Below are 21,903 nucleotides of genomic sequence, written 5' to 3'. Positions count from 1 at the left end.
GATGTATTAGACAGGTGAAATTCCCTCAGACTTCAAGAAGAATATAATAATTCCATTCCCAAAGAAAGCAGGTGCTGAAAGATGTGAAAATTACTGAAATATCAGTTTAATAAGTCACAGCTGCAAAATACTAACGTGAATTCTTTACAGACGAATGGAAAAACTGGTAGAAGCCGAGCTCGGGAAAGATCAGTTTGGATTCCGTAGAAATGTTGGAACACGTGAGGCAATACTGACCCTATGACTTATCTTAGAAGAAAGATTAAGGAAAGGCAAACATACATTTCTAGCATTTGTAGACTTAGAGAAAGCTTTTGACAATGTTGACTGGAATACTCTCTTTCAAATTCTGAAGGTGGCAGGGGTAAAATACAGGGATCGAAAGGCTATTTACAATTTGTACAGAAAGCAGATGGCAGTTATAAGAGTCAAGGGATATGAAAGGGAAGCAGTAGTTGGGAAGGGAGTGAGACAGGGTTGTAGCCTCTTCCCGATGCTATTCAATCTGTATATTGAGCAAGCAGTAAAGGAAAGTTCGGAGTAGGTATTAAAATCCATGGAGAAGAAATAAAAACTTTGAGGTTTGCCGATGACAATGTAATTCTGCCAGAGACAGCAAAGGACTTGGATGAGCAGTTGAATGGAGTGGACAGTGTCTTGAAAGGAGGGTATAAGACGAACATTTATGGAAGTGAAACATGGATGATAAATAGTTTAGACAAGAAGAGAACAGAAGCTTTCGAAATGTGGTGCTACAGAAGAATGCTGAAGATTAGATGGGTAGATCACATAACTAATGAGGAGGTACTGAATAGAATTGGGGAGAAGAGGAGTTTGTGACACAACTTGACCAGAAGAAGGGATCGGTTGGTAGGACATGTTCTGAGGCATCAAGGGATCACCAATTTAGTGCTGGAGGCCAGCATGGAGGGTAAAAATCGTAGAGGGAGACCAAGAGATGAATACACTAACCAGATTCAGAAGGATGTAGGCTGCAGTAGGTACTGGGAGATGAAGAAGCTTGCACAGGATAGAGTAGCATGGAGAGCTGCATCAAACCAGTCTCAGGACTGAAGACCACAACAACATATACCGGTGTCACCTGTGCCATTTTGCAGTCACTTGGGTCTTTGGGCTTTTGTACCCCATAGTCCCTCCAATACTGAAATATCTAGGTGTTCTAATACTATTTCTGCAAGGTGCAAATGATGACTGTAAGTACTTACTCCAGAAAAGGGGTTCCAAGATGGTGGTATGCATATTATTGGTGGCACACAAGACCATTTCAGGGGGTATGCATATAAGAAAACAAAACATGTACTGAAATAAATAAAATTTGCTCTTACATTCATGTATTTTAAAGTAAAATGATAGTGAGAAAACTGATGGATAAAAGCAGCACCTGCACAATGTTAAAGAAAATGGAATTACTGCAGAATGGTTGGTTTGGACTGTAGGCAGGACACAAAAAATATTGGATTTTACCCTCCCCACCCTTCCCATCTTTTTTGTCACTCCCTTGGCCAGGAATGATTCACCTTGTTTGGACAATATTTTGATCGGGTCTTGTCAGTATTTATTTGTAAGTTTGCCTGCCACTTTGCAACTGCTGCCAATATGCTTATATGATGTACTAATGTGTAATGCTGCATTAATCATTATGTAGTTTATTGTTGTTACTGTTGCCTTGTTGCATTACATTAAATGGCATCATGGTATGAAGAAAGCTTGTATGTGGAACCAGAGTCAGTGTACAGGGTGTTTATAAATGAATATTGGGGTTTTAATGCTTTATAATATTTATTACATTACACTTACAGTTATATATGATATGTCAAATGAAAGAGCAACTTAAACAGTTTTACCAAGAACCTTATAAATGTTCAATGTGAGCACCATTTGTCACACGGCACACATCAAGTCTATAGCCAAGTTCTTTCCAAACCTTGATGAGTGTGTCTTCAGTGATTGTAGCAACAGCTGCTTCAATCCAGTTTATTAACTGAGGGAGGTCTGCTGGTAGCGGAGGCACATACACACAACCCTTGATGAAGCCCCAAAGGAAAAATTGCATGGTGTTAGGGTGGGCTGCAGCCTATTTAAGAAGTAGCAGTTACCTAGAAATTTGAGTCCTACTACAACCAAAATGACAGTGTAGTACCTTAAATACTGTGCAAGTTTGTTTGGTAATATTGCTGGGGGTGGATGTCATGAACAAGCAATAGGGGTTACATACAGTACCACTATAGGGCTAATGTTATTGAAAATGAGAAAGAAGACATAGAACTTAATATTATTTTTCTATGAAATGTGGAAACTCAAAGGAGCAGAAAAAGTTGATGAATCTAAAAAAACATGAACTGTGAGTTTCATAACAGAAATAATCGAAAGAAGGCAGGAGCAATTAATTATTTTGAAGGAGCTGTGGTGCAAGAAATTTAAAGAAAAAACTGCAGACAAAGAAGAATAAGAAGAAGAAGAAGAAGAAGAAGAAGAAGAAGAAGAAGAAATGTTAGCAGGAGAAGAAGCAGTGATGAAAGAAAGGATCTAACCAAGATAAAATGAAAATAAAAAATATATAAACAAAGTGGAAATAAAATGAAAACAAAGAGAACTAAATGATGTGAAGTACAGAATAGGGAGAGCAAAGGATGACTAAGATCAAAACAGGCAGGAAAAAAGATAGAACATGAGCAGAGGCATAAGAATGATAGAGACTAAACATGCCCAAACCATGACAACTGAGCATCCCATTAGTCAAGAGAAAATTGTTGAAATTAATTAAACTGTTTATGGATGTCCACCCTATTGCATGGACAAGGGACTTCAGTTGATGATATATATGAAAAAAGGCACCGCTGCAGCAGTATCTTGAGAATGTCTTTATTATCTCACATGACTAGTTTTGGCACACAATACCGCCATCCTTAGGCACCACCATTGCCAAACGAGTATTAGATTTCCTTGGCACATTTATTGTTGAGCCCTTGTTACTAATACATGTGGGCTAGCTTTCCTCAGCAGTTTTTTTTTCTCAAGTACACACTTCTGAGGAAAGTTAGCCCATGTATACCAGTAACAGAGACTCCACAATAAATGTGCCAAGCAAAGCTAACACTGTTTTCACAGTGATTGGTCTGAAGATGACAGTAATGTTACATCAAAACTAGTCATGTGAGACAATACAGACATTGAGACATAGATAAAATTGTTTATATCCACTCATTAAATGCTTTACAAAAAGTGTGACACTGAATTATGGTACTTTTTCTCATATAATTAAACTTTATTGAGTATCATTATTCTCTAAATGTAGGCAGCTGGGTTAGCTCTTTATCATTCAAGGAAGTGCACATGTAAGACAGTACATTGTTTATTCACGAAAGTAACAGGATTTAGGTCACATCCTCTAAGAAAATTTCACAGTAGCTTAGTTGAGCTTGCAGATGATGTAGCTGCTATTGCTGGTCACTTATTCTCCTCTATGGTAAGATGTGATCCTCCTATGATGGCTGTGTCAGGGCAGTTGTTACCTCCAACATGGTGAGAAGGGGGGTGGGGGGGACACCTGAGAATACCAGGGACAGGGAAGAAGATGATGTTATAAGAAGCTCCTGAGAAATTAACAGCAAGCATGGGGGAGGGGTTAGGAGGGGAGGAGTGGGGGTGGGGGGCTGGGGTTTGAGCATCTACATCTGTATCTACATCTGTTGTTGTTGTGGTCTTCAGTCCTGAGACTGGTTTGATGCAGCTCTCCATGCTACTCTATCCTGTGCAAGCTTTTTCATCTCCCAGTACCTACTGCATCCTACATCCTTCTGAATCTGCTTAGTGTATTCACCTCTTGGTCTCCCTCTACGATTTTTACCCTCCACGCTGCCCTCCAATACTAAATTGGTGATCCCTTGATGCCTCAGAACATGTCCTACCAACCGATCCCTTCTTCTGGTCAAGTTGTGCCACAAACTTCTCTTCTCCCCAACCCTATTCAATACTTCCTCATTAGTTATGTGATCTACCCATCTAATCTTCAGCATTCTTCTATAGCACCACATTTCGAAAGCTTCTATTCTCTTCTTGTCCAAACTATTTATCGTCCATGTTTCACTTCCATACATGGCTACACTCCATACGAATACTTTCAGAAATGACTTCCTGACACTTAAATCAATACTGGATGTTAACAAATTTCTCTTCTTCAGGAACGCTTTCCTTGCCATTGCCAGCCTACATTTTATATCCTCTCTACTTCGACCATCATCAGTAATTTTGCTCCCCAAATAGCAAAACTCCTTTACTACTTTAAGTGCCTCATTTCCTAATCTAATTCCCTCAGCATCACCCGACTTAATTAGACTACATTCCATTATCCTTGTTTTGCTTTTGTTGACGTTCATCTTATATCCTCCTTTCAAGACACTGTCCATTCCATTCAACTGCTCTTCCAAGTCCTTTGCTGTCTCTGACAGAATTACAATGTCATCGGCGAACCTCAAAGTTTTTATTTCTTCTCCATGAATTTTAATACCTACTCCGAATTTTTCTTTTGTTTCCTTTACTGCTTGCTCAATATACAGATTGAACAACATCGGGGAGAGGCTACAACCCTGTCTCACTCCCTTCCCAACCACTGCTTCTCTTTCATGTCCCTCGACTCTTATAACTGCCATCTGGTTTCTGTACAAATTGTAAATAGCCTTTCGCTCCCTGTATTTTACCCCTGCCACCTTTAGAATTTGAAAGAGAGTATTCCAGTCAACATTGTCAAAAGCTTTCTCTAAGTCTACAAATGCTAGAAACGTAGGTTTGCCTTTCCTTAATCTTTCTTCTAAGATAAGTCGTAAGGTCAGTATTGCCTCACGTGTTCCAGTGTTTCTACGGAATCCAAACTGATCTTCCCCGAGGTTGGCTTCTACTAGTTTTTCCATTCGTCTGTAAAGAATTCGTGTTAGTATTTTGCAGCTGTGACTTATTAAGCTGATAGTTCGGTAATTTTCACATCTGTCAACACCTGCTTTCTTTGGGATTGGAAATATTATATTCTTCTTGAAGTCTGAGGGTATTTCGCCTGTTTCATACATCTTGCTCACCAGCTGGTAGAGTTTTGTCAGGACTGGCTCTCCCACGGCCGTCAGTAGTTCCAATGGAATATTATCTCCTCCGGGGGCCTTGTTTCGACTCAGGTCTTTCAGTGCTCTGTCAAACTCTTCATGCAGTATCGTATCTCCCATTTCATCTTCATCTACATCCTCTTCCATTTCCATAATATTGTCCTCAAGTACATCGCCCTTGTATAGACCCTCTATATACTCCTTCCACCTTTCTGCTTTCCCTTCTTTGCTTAGAACTGGGTTTCCATCCGAGCTCTTGATATTCATACAAGTCGTTCTCTTATCTCCAAAGGTCTCTTTAATTTTCCTGTAGGCAGTATCTATCTTACCCCTAGTGAGACAAGCCTCTACATCCTTACATTTGTCCTCTAGCCATCCCTGCTTAGCCATTTTGCACTTCCTGTCGATCTCATTTTTGAGACGTTTGTATTCCTTTTTGCCTGTTTCACTTACTGCATTTTTATATTTTCTCCTTTCATCAATTAAATTCAATATTTCTTCTGTTACCCAAGGATTTCTACTAGCCCTCGTCTTTTTACCTACTTGATCCTCTGCTGCCTTCACTACTTCATCCCTCAAAGCTACCCATTCTTCTTCTACTGTATTTATTTCCCCCATTCCTGTCAATTGCTCCCTTATGCTCTCCCTGAGTCTCTGTACAACCTCTGGTTCTTTTAGTTTATCCAGGTCCCATCTCCTTAAATTCCCACCTTTTTGCAGTTTCTTCAGTTTTAATCTACAGGTCATAACCAATAGATTGTGGTCAGAGTCCACATCTGCCCCTGGAAATGTCTTACAATTTAAAACCTGGTTCCTAAATCTCTGTCTTACCATTATATAATCTATCTGATACCTTTTAGTATCTCCAGGGTTCTTCCATGTATACAACCTTCTTTCATGATTCTTAAACCAAGTGTTAGTTATGATTATGTTGTGCTCTGTGCAAAATTCTACCAGGCGGCTTCCTCTTTCATTTCTGTCCCCCAATCCATATTCACCTACTATGTTTCCTTCTCTCCCTTTTCCTACACTCGAATTCCAGTCACCCATGACTATTAAATTTTCGTCTCCCTTCACAATCTGAATAATTTCTTTTATTTCATCATACATTTCTTCAATTTCTTCGTCATCTGCAGAGCTAGTTGGCATATAAACTTGTACTACTGTAGTAGGTGTGGGCTTCGTATCTATCTTGGCCACAATAATGCGTTCACTATGCTGTTTGTAGTAGCTTACCCGCATTCCTATTTTCCTATTCATTATTAAACCTACTCCTGCATTACCCCTATTTGATTTTGTGTTTATAACCCTGTAGTCACCTGACCAGAAGTCTTGTTCCTCCTGCCACCGAACTTCACTAATTCCCACTATATCTAACTTCAACCTATCCATTTCCCTTTTTAAATTTTCTAACCTACCTGCCCGATTAAGGGATCTGACATTCCACGCTCCGATCCGTAGAACGCCAGTTTTCTTTCTCCTGATAACGACATCCTCTTGAGTAGTCCCCGCCCGGAGATCCGAATGGGGGACTATTTTACCTCCGGAATATTTTACCCAAGAGGACGCCATCATCATGTAATCATACAGTAAAGCTGCATGCCCTCGGGAAAAATTACGGCTGTAGTTTCCCCTTGCTTTCAGCCGTTCGCAGTACCAGCACAGCAAGGCCGTTTTGGTTATTGTTACAAGGCCAGATCAGTCAATCATCCAGACTGTTGCCCTTGCAACTACTGAAAAGGCTGCTGCCCCTCTTCAGGAACCACACGTTTGTCTGGCCTCTCAACAGATACCCCTCCGTTGTGGTTGCACCTACAGTACGGCTATCTGTATCGCTGAGGCACGCAAGCCTCCCCACCAACGGCAAGGTCCATGGTTCATTCTGAAAATGACTCTGAGGTACATGGAAGAAGGTACATCCCATTGTACCAGTTATTAGGGTTTCTTCCTGTTCCATTCACGTATGAAGTGTGGGAAGAATGATTGTTTGAATGCCTCTGTGCATGCAGTAATTATTCTAATCTTATCTTCATGATTGCTACGTATCTGATACATACGGGGTCATAATGTAATCCTAGAGTAATTGTTTGAAGCTCAACAACATCCTTTTTCCCACTCTCCTGTAGTTTATCTGCGGTTTTTAAATGTTTATAATTTGTACAGACTAATATTCAAATAATTAACACACTTTGAAATGTTAAGTATTTCAAATTTTGTGATTATAAAGCTCAATAAAATTAAATTCGAATGTTAGGTTAAAAACACAGAATTCCTTTAGATTCTACAAAGTTCATGAAATTCCATAAGATTTCCCTGATTTTTTCCACATAAAATGTAATTCCCTGAGAATTCCTGGTTTTCTAGAAGAGCTGCTACCCTACGTAGGCCTATATTACAATGGGGATTGCAAGGGGAAGGCACTATAAGTGATTCATATTCTGAGAAGCAGTTTGAATGTACAGAAAGAAATTCAAATCCACTGCAATGCTACAATGTCATCTACTTAAGCAGCATGGATGGCCAATGTTCTCATTCCATCTATTTTATTACTTGTCTAAATGTATACTGATAAAAACTATTTATATCCACTCATAAAATGCTTTACAAAAAGTGTGACACTGAATAATGGTATACTTAATTTCAAACAATGGAAACTCCAGGGAGGAATATAGGAAAAGATAGATTGCCACTTACCACAAAGAAGACACACCAACTTGCAGATAGACATGATTGAAAGACACTCATATAGGTTTTGGACACAACCTCTATCAGTAAAGTAAGACACACACTCATACACACACACACACACACACACACATACACACACACACACACACACACACACACACACACACACACACACACACACACACACACACAAAAAATACCTAATGCACACCTGACAACCAACTCCAGCATCTCATGTGTGCTTCTCTCCCTGTGTGTGTGTGTGTGTGTGTGTGTGTGTGTGTGTGTGTATGTGTGTGTGTGTGGGCGCGCGCGCATGCACGTGTGAAGGCTGTGGCCAAAAGCTATATTTTCTTTTCTGCATTCTTACACCATTACTACCATTTTCCCCCTCTCCCAGATGAGAATCATTTGTTTTGTAAGATATTTGTGTCAAAAAGGAGAACAAATATTAAGTTTGATTGGATAGGCAAATTACAGTCACAAGATTGCTAATGTTCTGCATTTAAAGTCATTAGATATCCCACTGCTTAGAATTTGAAATGAAGAGCAGTAAACTTTTTAAGCTGATTGTACTAAAAAGAAGCAGCAATGCTAAACAACAGCTGTAGTAATAATGATGTCATGTACACATATACAGAATAGTGAGATGTTATAAAAATGCCAACTTACTCATAAAATCGATTTTCAATAGCAGCCATTCGTTGAAAGTATACATGCGCTGAGGAGTTTGCAATAGGAGCATACTGAATCTTATACTGTTTAGAGAGATCATCTAGTGATTCCACTGGTGTATCTAGACGTGACACTGTAAGAAATGCAGCCAGGTTTGCAGTGTATGAAGCAATGATGATAAAACCAAACAGCCACCATGTAGCTGCTACGAGTCTTCCTGAAAGGTTTTTTGGAGCCTCTCCTCCTCCCTATAAAACATAAGTATCATGAACAACTTACTCCACATTTCTATATGCAAAGAAAATGAAAATTTGGTTCAGTAAACAGTTGTGAAGTGTATTGAAAACTATCAGCTATTAAAAAGTGCTTTATTTTTGTTATTCCATGAATCCCATCATGAAGGAGAGAACATGGAATAAATCAAGATATATATTAATTAAATTAAGCAATTGTTAGGAAATGTGGTAAAAAATAACTAAGATTTGAGTGCTATGGCGATCTGGCCTTAAAAATGTTAAGTATATCACAAAAAATTGACAGAAATCCACTGCTTTGAAAAAAGGTTGTTACATCAACATTAAGTCAAATAGCTGATGTTTGACTCCTAGTCCTAGCATTATATCTAGACTTCTACTCCTTGCATTTTATCTAGATGATCATTCAGATATGCATCATGGAAATATCTATCTGTTCAAATAAATCACAGAATTCCCAGCCTTCTTCCAGTGTTGTTTTATTTGAACAGATAACTAGTCATGAGTTTACAGCCATCCAAAACTCCATAAGAGGAAGATAAAAATAAAGTATTACAAATTTGTGAAACATAAATGTGAATGCATTATGTGGAAGCAGAAAAACAAGGAGCTTATAATGCACTGACATAGAAGATACATACTCATTAACTGAACTGATTAACAAAGTATGTGATAGTGAATAGTGTACAGCATCAAGATTTGTACCCAATGTATTGAATCATATTATTTTTTCATTCTTTTCTTTTCTTATATACAGGGTGGACCGTTGGTAGTGACCGGGCCAAGTATCTCATGAAATAAGTATCAAATGAAAAAACTTCAAAGAAGGAAACTCGTCTAGGTTGAAGGGGGAAACCAGATGCCAGATGGCGCTATGGTTGGCCCGCTAGATGGCACTGCCATAGGTCAAATGGATATCAACACCGTTTTTTAATTAGGATCCCCCATTTTTTATTACATATTTGTGTAGTACATAAAGAAATATGAATGTTTTAGTTGGACCACTTTTTTCGATTTGTGATAGATGGCGCTGTAATAGTCACAAACATATAAGCACGTGGTATCACGTAACATTCCACCAGTGCGGACGGTATTTGCTTCGTGATAAATTACCCATGTTAAAATGGACTGTTCACCAACTGCAGAAAAGGTTGATATTGTGTTGATATATGGCTGCTGTGATCAAAATGCCCAACAGGCATGTGCTATGAATGCTGCTCGGTATCCTGGATGACATCATCCAAGTGTCTGGACCATTCGCTGGATAGTTACGTTATTTAAGGAAACAGGAAGTGTTCAGCCACATGTGAAATGTCAACCAGAACCTGCAGCAAACGATGATGCCCAAGTAAGTATTTTAGCTGCTGTCACAGCTAATCCACACATCAGTAGCAGAAAAATTGTGTGAGAATTGGGAATCTCAAAAACATCAGTGTTGAGAATGCTACATCAACATCGACAGCATCCGTACCATATTTCTGTCCAACAGAAATTGCATGGCAACAACTTTGTATGTCATGTACAGTTCTGCCACTGGGCACAAGAGAAATTACAGGACGATGACAGATTTTTTACACGCGTTCATGTAAGTGACGAAGTGTCATTCGCCAACAGCGGTAACGTAAACTGGCATAATATGCACTATTGGGCAACGGAAAATCCATGATGGCTGCGACAAGTGGAACATCAGCGACCTTGGCGGGTTAATGTATGGTGTGGAATTATGGGAGGAAGGATAATTGGCCCCCATTTTATTGATGGAAATCTAAATAGTGCAATGTATGCTGATTTACTACGTAATGTTCTATCGATGTTACTACAAGATGTTTCACTGCATGACAGAATGACGATGTACTTCCAACATGATGGATGTCCAGCACATAGCTCACGTGCAGTTGAAGTGGTATTGAATAGCATATTTCATGACAGGTGGATTGGTCGTCGGAGCACCATACCATGGCCTGCACATTCACCGGATCTGACGTCCCTGGATTTCTTTCTGTAGGGAAAGTTGAAGGATATTTGCTATCATGAGCCACTGACAACATCTGACAACATACGTCAGTGCATTGTCAATGCATGTGTGAACATTACTGAAGGCAAACTACTCGCTGTTAAGAGGAATGTCGTTACATGTATTGCCAAATGCATTGAGGTTGATGGACATCATTTTGAGCATTTATTGCATTAATGTGGTATTTACAGATAATCAAGCTCTAACAGCATGCATTCTCAGAAATGATAAGTTCACAAAGGTACGTGTATCACATTGCAACAATTGAAATAAAATGTTCGAACATACCTAAGTTCTGTATTTTAATTTAAAAAACCTACCTGCTACCAACTGTTCGTCTAAAATTGTGAGTCATACATTTGTGACTATTACAGTGCCATCTATCACAAAGCGAAAAAAGTGGTCCAACTAAAACATTCATATTTCTTTACGTACTACACGAATATGTAATAAAAATGGGGATTCCTATTTTAAAAAAACGCAGTTGATATTCGTTTGACCTATGGCAGCACCATCTATCGGGAGCTCCATCTGGTTTTACCCTTAAAGCTAGACAAGTTTCATTCTTTGTAGTTTTTTCATTTGACACTTATTTCGTGAGATATTTGGCCCGGTTGTGATCAATGGACCACCCTGTATATGAGCTATATGTAAACTGAATGAGTTATTGACACTGCCCAAAGTAAATTAATGAGTTATTTTGTGAAAAGAATAATGTTTTGATACATCATTAAATATCTGTATGAAACAAAGTAAGAAAAATGCTCTTCAATTTATTAATTATGTAGATACAGTAGAAGAAGCCCTAAAAGAGAAAGAAAGTCAATTTCTAGCAAAAATGGATTCAGGTTTAAAGGAAACAGAGGAAAGGTTATGAGGCAGTATTGCTAAAACTACAAATCCATGCTTTTAGAGAAGTCAGATACTTTCACTGGTTATGCACAATAAGTGGCTAGCCCATTTAAGGAAAATAGCAAAGGTTGCAGAATGCAGTAACACTTACCGGCAGCTGTACCTGTCAAGCAAGCACAATTTCCATGTGCTACACCAAAAGTGAACATAATCATGGCTGTAACTGACAGCGCAGTGTGTTTGTCAACATTACTTGCAGATGATGGCTTAATTAAGCATCAACACTTTCTGATATTTACCTCTGAAGAAGGGAGTGCTTGCTAGTAGATGCTTAGGAAGGATTGGCTTGTGGGAGAAGACTGAGAGGAAGAAGGAGATACAAGGTGATGGACAACATCAAGGGAAGAGGAAATTATGAAGACCTGAAGAGGATGGCAGAAGACCGGACAGCCTGGAGAACTACCATGTGAAAACCTGCCTTTAGGCAGAACACTGATGATGATGATGACCTCTGAAGGGAAAAGAACCAACCCCGTGGTGTTTATCAGAGCATTTCGAAATCTTTTATATTGTACATGGACCGAAGCCCAGAAAATTAAATTTGTTGTTGGATACACACAGAGTAACATTCAACTATGGGCTACAGACATGGCGGAATGTTGTCACTACTATGAACAGTTTGAGAGAGCCTTTCTGGATAAATATTGGTCTGAGGCCGTACATGAGAGGCTCAGACATGAGGTAATCAAAGCAGCTCCATTCAGTAGCAAACATGGAAGCTAAGTGGCTATTTTGAAAAATATTTGAATAAAACTAGACACTGGATTAAACAGGTATCTCAAGTAGACATCTTGAAAATTTTAAAGAGCCATCTACCTGCCCACATTAGGGAAAAACTCACTATAATTCTGGAACAAGACACCGAATCCTTTCTATCTGTACTGGACTCAATGGACTTTATACACAAAGAGACCAGTACAACCCAAGCCTGTTAATATGCATATAGTGGTACAGAGATTTATAGACCAACAAGTGAACAACAAATTCGTAGTACAGCACGGATGGCAACCTTACCCCACACAGACCTATGGTAACAGTAATGGTAGTCACAACGGCAATGGAGACAGCCATAAATTCAAGGGCAGATATAAAAGAACTGGGCAAAAATTTAACAAAAACAACTACAATGGGCAAGTGGAGTATGGACAGCCTGTACAATACATACAGACACAAGCTACTGGCAATAATCAGCCAATCACTTGACAAAGACAAAACAGTACCAGACAGCCGAATAATCCACAGACAGCAGAATTCAGCCAGTAAAGTAACGCATATATGCCAAGTAACATGCAAAGACATAGAGAACTTCAATTGAGAGCCTCACAGTGTACTAAATGGCGTAATCAAACACGAACAGTCCATATAGTGGAAGTTACGCCTAACCCAGAGACCGATGCCACTGCGATGCCAGAATACTTGAACTGTTCATGGTAGGCCCCCATTCTGTGACCTAGGAGGAGAGTGGGGGCATCAGCTGAAAATGATTACATATTGAAAAAATGGTTGTATACCCTCTAAGTTGTATATGTATATAATAATTTTAGATTTAGACTGCTGGAAAGTAACATTCCAGAATTTATGTTGGTAGTTGTAAAGGATTTTTTTTTTGTGTTTTTTCTTATATATCAAATGTGTAAATGATAAGATGAGTGGTTGTAACAAGGAAGAATTTTATTTTTATGTGTCTAGAGATGATGATACTCTAAACACAATGCTTCGCCTTGCGCGTAGCTCAGTTGAAAACAAATAAATGAATTTGTGAAATGTGTGGTAGCATGCAGTGCAATACACAACTCACCACAATGCAAGTGGCATCAGAGCGACGCACCCGCATGTTTGTTGGGGAGCAAGTTAGTAACGAACCACAAGCACATGCACGCCAGAAGATACAGCTGGCTGGAGCACCCAAAACAAATTTGATGAGCTACAGTCCACACTAGCATTTTTAAAGCCTATTGAATATACAGGGACATCGAAAATTAAAAGAGATTCTATCCTATCTACACAATACACACACATAGAGATAAGCTAACAGATTTTATACACAGGAAAGGGACACTACAAGACTTAAGCTATGCTACTATATACATGATATCTATATATGACAATATTTACAAATTTAAGTATTGAAAGTACATGCACTAATTATACTTGATGGATGAGAAAGTTCTCACTGGAGGTAAACAAACGAATACAGTATAAGTGGCAAACTGAATAAGAGGTCATACTGCACCTCTCATACACCTTATTTTTCAGATTTATAAGGTAAGTAGAGATGCAACATGACATTAAATTAGTTTCGTGATATCACAAATGCACTCTGAAGTGAATGAATACATGGTTGAATATATGAAAAAGGTATCAGTAAAATTACCTATGAAGATTTAGTTTTAAGTTAGTATTAAGTTTTTTCTTCCAGGGTACAATGCATCAACATATACTCAAGTGAAGAAAGATGAATGCTTGTAAGGCGTTAGTTACCATATAATCATAAGAAAGGACCACATCACAAGTGAATATAGTTGTAAGTTTACGATATGTATGAATGTGATAGTGTAAAGGTATGTGAAGGAGAAAACAGTTGCAGTACATTGCACATCATGATGCTGAACTAAGGTTGAGTACTACCAAATAACCAAGGGGTTGAAAACTAACTACTGTGAGTGTTGACTACCCATGAAAGCATCAAACACCTGAATTACATTGAAATTTTTATGCACGTTTGTTACTTATGTAAACATTGTTTTACACTCATTATATGTAACATATTATATTGATGGTACAACTCTGTAAACCTCAGGATATGAAATGGTTATCCTTTATAAAATGAACACAATTGTATCAATATAATGGAAGGAAACATTCCACGTGGGAAAAATTATATATAAATACAAAGATGAGGTGACTTACCGAACAAAAACGCTGGCAGGTCGATAGACCACAAACAAACACAAACATACACACAAAATTCAAGCTTTCGCAACAAATTGTTGCCTCATCAGGAAAGAGGGAAGGAGAGGGGAAGACGAAAGGAAGTGGGTTTTAAAGGAGAGGGTAAGGAGTCATTCCAATCCCGGGAGCGGAAAGACTTACCTTAGGGGGAAAAAAGGACAGGTATACACTCGCACACACGCACATATCCATCCACACATACAGACACAAGCAGACATATTTAAAGACAAAGAGTTTGGGCAGAGATGTCAGTCGAGGCAGAAGTGTAGAGGCAAAGAAGTTGTTGAAAGACAGGTGAGGTATGAGTGGCGGCAACTTGAAATTAGCGGAGATTGAGGCCTGGCGGATGACGAGAAGAGAGGATATACTGAAGGGCAAGTTCCCATCTCCGGAGTTCGGGTAGGTTGGTGTTGGTGGGAAGTATCCAGGTAACCCGGACGGTGTAACACTGTGCCAAGATGTGCTGGCCGTGCACCAAAGCATGTTTAGCCACAGGGTGATCCTCATTACCAACAAACACTGTCTGCCTGTGTCCATTCATGCGAATGGACAGTTTGTTGCTGGTCATTCCCACATAGAATGCGTCACAGTGTAGACAGGTCAGTTGGTAAATCACGTGGGTGCTTTCACACGTGGCTCTGCCTTTGATCGTGTACACCTTCCGGGTTACAGGACTGGAGTAGGTAGTGGTGGGAGGGTGCATGGGACAGGTTTTGCATCGGGGGCGGTTACAAGGATAGGAGCCAGAGGGTAGGGAAGGTGGTTTGGGGATTTCATAGGGATGAACTAACAGGTTACGAAGGTTAGGTGGACGGCGGAAAGACACTCTTGGCGGAGTGGGGAGGATTTCATGAAGGATGGATCTCATTTCAGGGCAGGATTTGAGGAAGTCGTATCCCTGCTGGAGAGCCACATTCAGAGTCTGGTCCAGTCCCGGAAAGTATCCTGTCACAAGTGGGGCACTTTTGTGGTTCTTCTGTGGGGGATTCTGGGTTTGAGGGGACGAGGAAGTGGCTCTGGTTATTTGCTTCTGTACCAGGTCGGGAGGGTAGTTGCGGGATGCAAAAGCTGTTTTCAGGTTGTTGGTGTAATGATTCAGGGATTCCGGACTGGAGCAGATTCGTTTGCCACGAAGACCTAGGCTGTAGGGAAGGGACCGTTTGATGTGGAATGGGTGGCAGCTGTCATAATGGAGGTACTGTTGCTTGTTGGTGGGTTTGATGTGGACAGACGTGTGAAGTTGGCCATTGGACAGGTGGAGGTCAACGTCAAGGAAAGTGGCATGGGATTTGGAGTAGGACCAGGTGAAACTGATGGAACCAAAGGAGTTGAGGTTGGAGAGGAAATTCTGGAGTTCTTCTTCACTGTGAGTCCAGATCATGAAGATGTCATCAATAAATCTGTACCAAACTTTGGGTTGGCAGACTTGGGTAACCAAGAAGGCTTCCTCTAAGCGACCCATGAATAGGTTGGCATACGAGGGGGCCATCCTGGTACCCATGGCTGTTCCCTTTAATTGTTGGTATGTCTGGCCTTCAAAAGTGAAGAAGTTGTGGGTCAGGATGAAGCTGGCTAAGGTGATGAGGAAAGAGGTTTTAGGTAGGGTGGCAGGTGATCGGCGTGAAAGGAAATGCTCCATCGCAGCGAGGCCCTGGACGTGCGGAATATTTGTGTATAAGGACGTGGCATCAATGGTTACAAGGATGGTTTCCGGGGGTAACAGATTGGGTAAGGATTCCAGGCGTTCAAGGAAGTGGTTGGTGTCCTTGATGAAGGATGGGAGACTGCATGTAATGGGTTGAAGGTGTTGATCTACGTAGGCAGAGATACGTTCTGTGGGGGTTTGGTAACCAGCTACAATGGGGCGGCCGGGATGATTGGGTTTGTGGATTTTAGGAAGAAGGTAGAAGGTAGGGGTGCGGGGTGTCGGTGGGGTCAGGAGGTTGATGGAGTCAGGTGAAAGGTTTTGCAGGGGGCCTAAGGTTCTGAGGATTCCTTGAAGCTCCGCCTGGACATCGGGAATGGGGTTACCTTGGCAAACTTTGTATGTGGTGTTGTCTGAAAGCTGACGCAGTCCCTCAGCCACATACTCCCGACGATCAAGTACCACGGTCGTGGAACCCTTGTCTGCCGGAAGAATGATGATGGATCGGTCAGCCTTCAGATCACGGATAGCCTGGGCTTCAGCAGTGGTGATGTTGGGTGTAGGATTAAGGTTTTTTAAGAAGGATTGAGATGCAAGGCTGGAAGTCAGATACTCCTGGAAGGTTTGGAGAGGGTGATTTTGAGGAAGAGGAGGTGGGTCCCGCTGTGACGGAGGACGGAACTGTTCCAGGCAGGGTTCAATTTGGATGGTGTCTTGAGGAGTCGGATCATTAGGAGTAGGATTAGGAGATGGGAACTTGCCCTTCAGTATATCCTCTCTTCTCGTCATCCGCCAGGCCTCAATCTCCGCTAATTTCAAGTTGCCGCCACTCATACCTCACCTGTCTTTCAACAACTTCTTTGCCTCTACACTTCTGCCTCGACTGACATCTCTGCCCAAACTCTTTGTCTTTAAATATGTCTGCTTGTGTCTGTATGTGTGGATGGATATGTGCGTGTGTGCGAGTGTATACCTGTCCTTTTTTCCCCCTAAGGTAAGTCTTTCCGCTCCCGGGATTGGAATGACTCCTTACCCTCTCCTTTAAAACCCACTTCCTTTCGTCTTCCCCTCTCCTTCCCTCTTTCCTGATGAGGCAACAATTTGTTGCGAAAGCTTGAATTTTGTGTGTATGTTTGTGTTTGTTTGTGGTCTATCGACCTGCCAGCGTTTTTGTTCGGTAAGTCACCTCATCTTTGTATTTATATATGAACACAATTGTATCAAATACTTATTCAGTGTATAAAAATGCAGCTGCATTTTTAAACACTGAATAAGTATTTGATACAATTGGTATCATCAGATTTGAATTGTGTTTATAAACAACAAACTATTTTGTTTTTGGGATCACAGTTAAGTCTGTTACCAATACATAACTGAGCACATAAGTGCCTTTTCAAGGAATTTCCACAATCCTGCAGTATGTAGATCCTTCCTGGAGAATGCTAGAGAGGTGAGGCCATGTGAAGTTAACTGAGCGACACGTAGTATCTATTGTAGCAACTATTGTTTACTTCTTTGATTCTTTTGATTTGATAATTATGCTCTGACAAGAGGTCATTGAAATTGAAATGAAATGTATGTCAATTTATGCTATAAATGAAAACAGAATCTATTAGTGTATGAATTTTATATGAAGCATGTATAACAAAACGAGAGTAAAATATGTACCCCTACAATTGGAAGCGAATAATGTAATGAAAATGAAATCTAACAAAATGTACTGAAACAAAATGACAAGTAATGACCCTGTATATAAAAAGGGGAGAGAATATGTTACAGACTGTAATGTATATGAGCGACGATAATGCCATGTCAGCAAATGAAAAGCACAAGTGTATTTTGTAATTGTATTTTATTATGTTGTGTGTAGACTATGAGGAAAGGACACTACAGAAACTTTATGTAATGCAACTGTATGAAAGATGCTCAAAAATCAAGCGCAAAAACATATGAAACACAGCTGCAAAGTGCTAAGTGTATGTATGTTAAAACAACACATAGGTGTGTATGTGGTAAACTAAAAACAGCAATATTTCGCATAGAATGAATTTTCTGTGCTTGACAATGTCATAAAAGCAGCAAGGAATCTACCTTGTCGACGGATGTCAGATGTACGGCTGGTCTCTCACTAAATAAGTGAGAGTAACAAGGTGAAATAAATTCCTCGGGCCACTGATATGGAAACGAGTTGTCACCGCATTGAAGGTTTCAGAAAGGATCATGCCACTGAACACGAGCTTCACAGATTTTTGCAGTGAAAGCTACTGTTCATGAATGACATGGACACTCTAGCCTCACACAGGATATGAGGGTGTGAACTGTGGCAATAACAGACATTGGGCTGTGTGTCCATACTTTACAAGCTAAACACTGTGCAGATGTTGACTGTCAACAATGGGACTATGCAGTTACAGCATGCACTTTGTTAGGAGAGAAAACTTATATATGCATGTGTTAAAAGAAGCTGACATGCACATATCAATTGGTAAGCATTCAGAATAACGCCAGTGGCCAAAAATAAAGGCTATGCCCCTATGGCCAGGATTATCAGACCTCAAGAAGGGAAACAAGCTCAGACACTGGGCACCTCCGTATGACCTCAGTGCACAGTGGGGGGCAATTGTATTGAATTATATTATTTTTTCGTTCTTTTCTTTTCTTATATGTATTAAATATCTGTATGAAACAAAGTAAGAAATACACTCTTCAATTTATTAACTCATGTATCTTCACAGTTTTGTTTTGAGAAGTGGCAGTGTACGGACATATGCTTTGATCCATCACACCAGCATTGTTAAAAATGTGTATTTCAACTGCTCGTTAAAAGTGTTATAAAAAGTTATTATAAAAGCAATATTTATTCACACAGTTAAGAAGTCAACTCCTATCTGTTCATCATTTCACTCGCCACCGAGATCTTGCATCAAGAGGTTCGGTGCAAACAAGACGAATTTACGTGATATCTGGAGGAGCATTCCTGCATCAGCATTGTCACAATCAAGACTAACCGCAATGAAATTCATGTGAAGCAGAACATAAATCAGATTGTGTTTATTGACCTTGAATATATCGATATTAAAGGTCTGTTGATATTGGTGTCAGTTATAGTTCACTCAGGATTGTGCACAAATTCATAAATTACCTTCAAATTTCTTTCAAGTTTTCTTTCCAATCAATTTTTCCAGTTATTCAAGCAATTATTAATTAATTTCCATTCCCATATCCCTATTCACCAATATACATTGTTTAAGTATAACACACATTTTTTTGTCAATTCATTTAATGACTGTATGTCCTCTGTGTTGTTGCCTTACTTGTTTTTCTGCTGCTCCAAAATGGGTTCATGTTCAAGTCTCACAAATTCTGAGACACCTTATTTTCCTCTGTAAGATATGTGATGATGTAAAGTCAAAATCAGTTATCTGTTCAAATAAAATAAAATGTGAACAATAGTGTATTTTCTAAGATTTATTTTCATATGTCTTCCAATGATCAGAGTGACTGTCTTTCAAGTTATCTGTTTTCTGCAAGAATAGTCATATTTGTATTGAATATTACTACTTGTTATGCAGTTAACAAGAATCTGCCATTCTTGATTCTACATTATTTGATGATTTGTAGAGCAAATGGTGAATAAGGCATGCATCCAATTTTCTTTTGCATTTATGGTTATTGTTTTATGGCTGTTGATGTTGAGAAAATTGTTAGCGGAACATGGTTGCAAGGAAGAAAATTTAGCTTCATTTAATTTATTCAATGAAGAAAATAAGAATATGTGACACACTTAATAAAACCATAAACAAATGCATTTAAAGAGTAATAACAGATCAAGAACTCTTCATTGCTGAAGATGGATACAAGGCAATGAAATCATAAGGAGCCACATATAGAACTGCTATTCTTTCACTTTGCCTCAGTTTTATATAACATTAGTCTACAACTTCAGACATTGACAATCCTTGTGACAATTTCTCAAATTCTTGTCTGCACAACAATTTTACAAAAATGTCACCTAAATGGTTTTCCATAGCAATGTACTGGAGATCAGTTTTCCTTTTCAAACATGACTCCAGCAAACTCATACTAAACATCTAAGTGTTTTAGTCTTTTACATCCCCATTTACAAAGAGAAGCAATACAAGACTGACTTAAGTTTTTCATTTTTCAAAATTGTTAGGTGATGGAACAACTTCTCAAAGCATGAAGATTCTACAACACAAGAGATAAGGATTCTATTTCTGTAAAAGAAAACACTGCAGTACTATGTTTTTGAGTACCTCAACTTACAGTGACACCAGCAGATTGACAGCATAATCTAATGTTGATTTTCTATGTGAGATTTTCACCCAGTTAGCATAAGTTATTACAGTTTCATTGTTGTTCTCATTTCTATAATGCATCTCATAATCTACTGTTCCTTTTATATAATGCATTATTCTCTTTAAGCCTTTCCAATGGTATACCTTTGGATCACTTTGATAGTAACTAAAATAATTAAGAGCATACCTTGTCCCATGAGAATAGCAGAAGAAGCAAGGACAAGAAGAAGAGGCAGTTTCTAATATATGGAGACAGTCATGGTTGCAGAACAGTGCAAAACATTGTGAGTATCCAAAATGACTTTACAGCTGTTGCTCACATTCAATATCTGCTGAGGCGAGGCCATATATGCAAGACAGTGAATCATTCTTGTGCTTTTGTCATGGAAGGTATAAATGACATAGCTAAAAATTAAGCAAATGATGCTATCAGATACATGAAAGTGACACTCGGTAAGTTAATTGGCACTAAAGTGATTGTTGTTAACATTCCACATGAACATGATGTAATGGAACAATCTATTGCGAACATGGATGTGTGTAAAGCAAATGATAGGCTTAAAGCATTATGTAATAAATTTCACAATGTGTCTTCGTTAAGTCAATAAGCCACAAAGATATCTGCCACACAACTCATTGCATGCACATGAATAAGATAGGTAAAAAGATTGTCAGGAAATCATATGAAATTTTTCACAAACTGGTGCAAATAAGTGCACTGCCATGGAATGGCACAACCGACCCAAACAGGAGTTATCCCACAAACAGCCACTGCTGGCGACCAGGGAAACTTGTAAAGCCTGCTGGATGGCCTGGTAGCCCTAGATCAATTTTTGTAGTTCTAAAAACAATGAATCTGGTAGAGTGACTTGTCAAGCCGGTATTCAGCAAACCAATTTTATATTTGAATTATTCAGAAAAACTTTCAAAGTCTTAGAAATAAGCACAATGAGTTGAGTATCATTGGAGGAATTGATAACTCTGACATTTTAGTTATTAGTGAACACTGGTACACAGATGAGTTAATTATTGTGTGTCAGCCAATCTCCAAAATCTCTTGCTCTGCCTTCAACAGACTGTGGCCTACACCAGCATGGTACAAGACAAAAATTCAGATGCCATGTAAATAGTCACAGAACAGCTTTACATGAAAGAAATACACTTCATGCTGGGCTAAAGCATGAAGTGCCCTACCAAAAGGTCTCACAGCCAATTCTACTAGAAAATAAAAATAGGCTACAAATAACTTTAATTGAAATTCCATTTTATTCCCTACATGAATTCTTTATCTTCCTGAAAAGTGCTTTGTAACTATGTCAGGTGCATAGTTTTA

General features: G+C 39.3%; 1 protein-coding gene across 1 annotated transcript in view; it reads right to left on the bottom strand.

The window, feature by feature from the left end:
- The window catches only part of LOC124792201 (ionotropic receptor 25a), a 436,300-nt gene that overhangs the window by 152,745 nt on the left and 261,652 nt on the right, over nt 1-21,903 (bottom strand). The window contains exon 13 of the mRNA XM_047257921.1: nt 8,472-8,722. Coding sequence (XP_047113877.1) covers nt 8,472-8,722 — 251 coding nt within the window. The remainder of the gene's footprint in view (nt 1-8,471; nt 8,723-21,903) is intronic.

This window comes from Schistocerca piceifrons, chromosome 1 (assembly GCF_021461385.2).
Source record: "Schistocerca piceifrons isolate TAMUIC-IGC-003096 chromosome 1, iqSchPice1.1, whole genome shotgun sequence".
NCBI lineage: Eukaryota > Metazoa > Arthropoda > Insecta > Orthoptera > Acrididae > Schistocerca > Schistocerca piceifrons.
The sequence above is the reverse complement of the archived record's forward strand: the minus strand, read 5'-3'. Positions and strand labels throughout refer to the sequence as shown.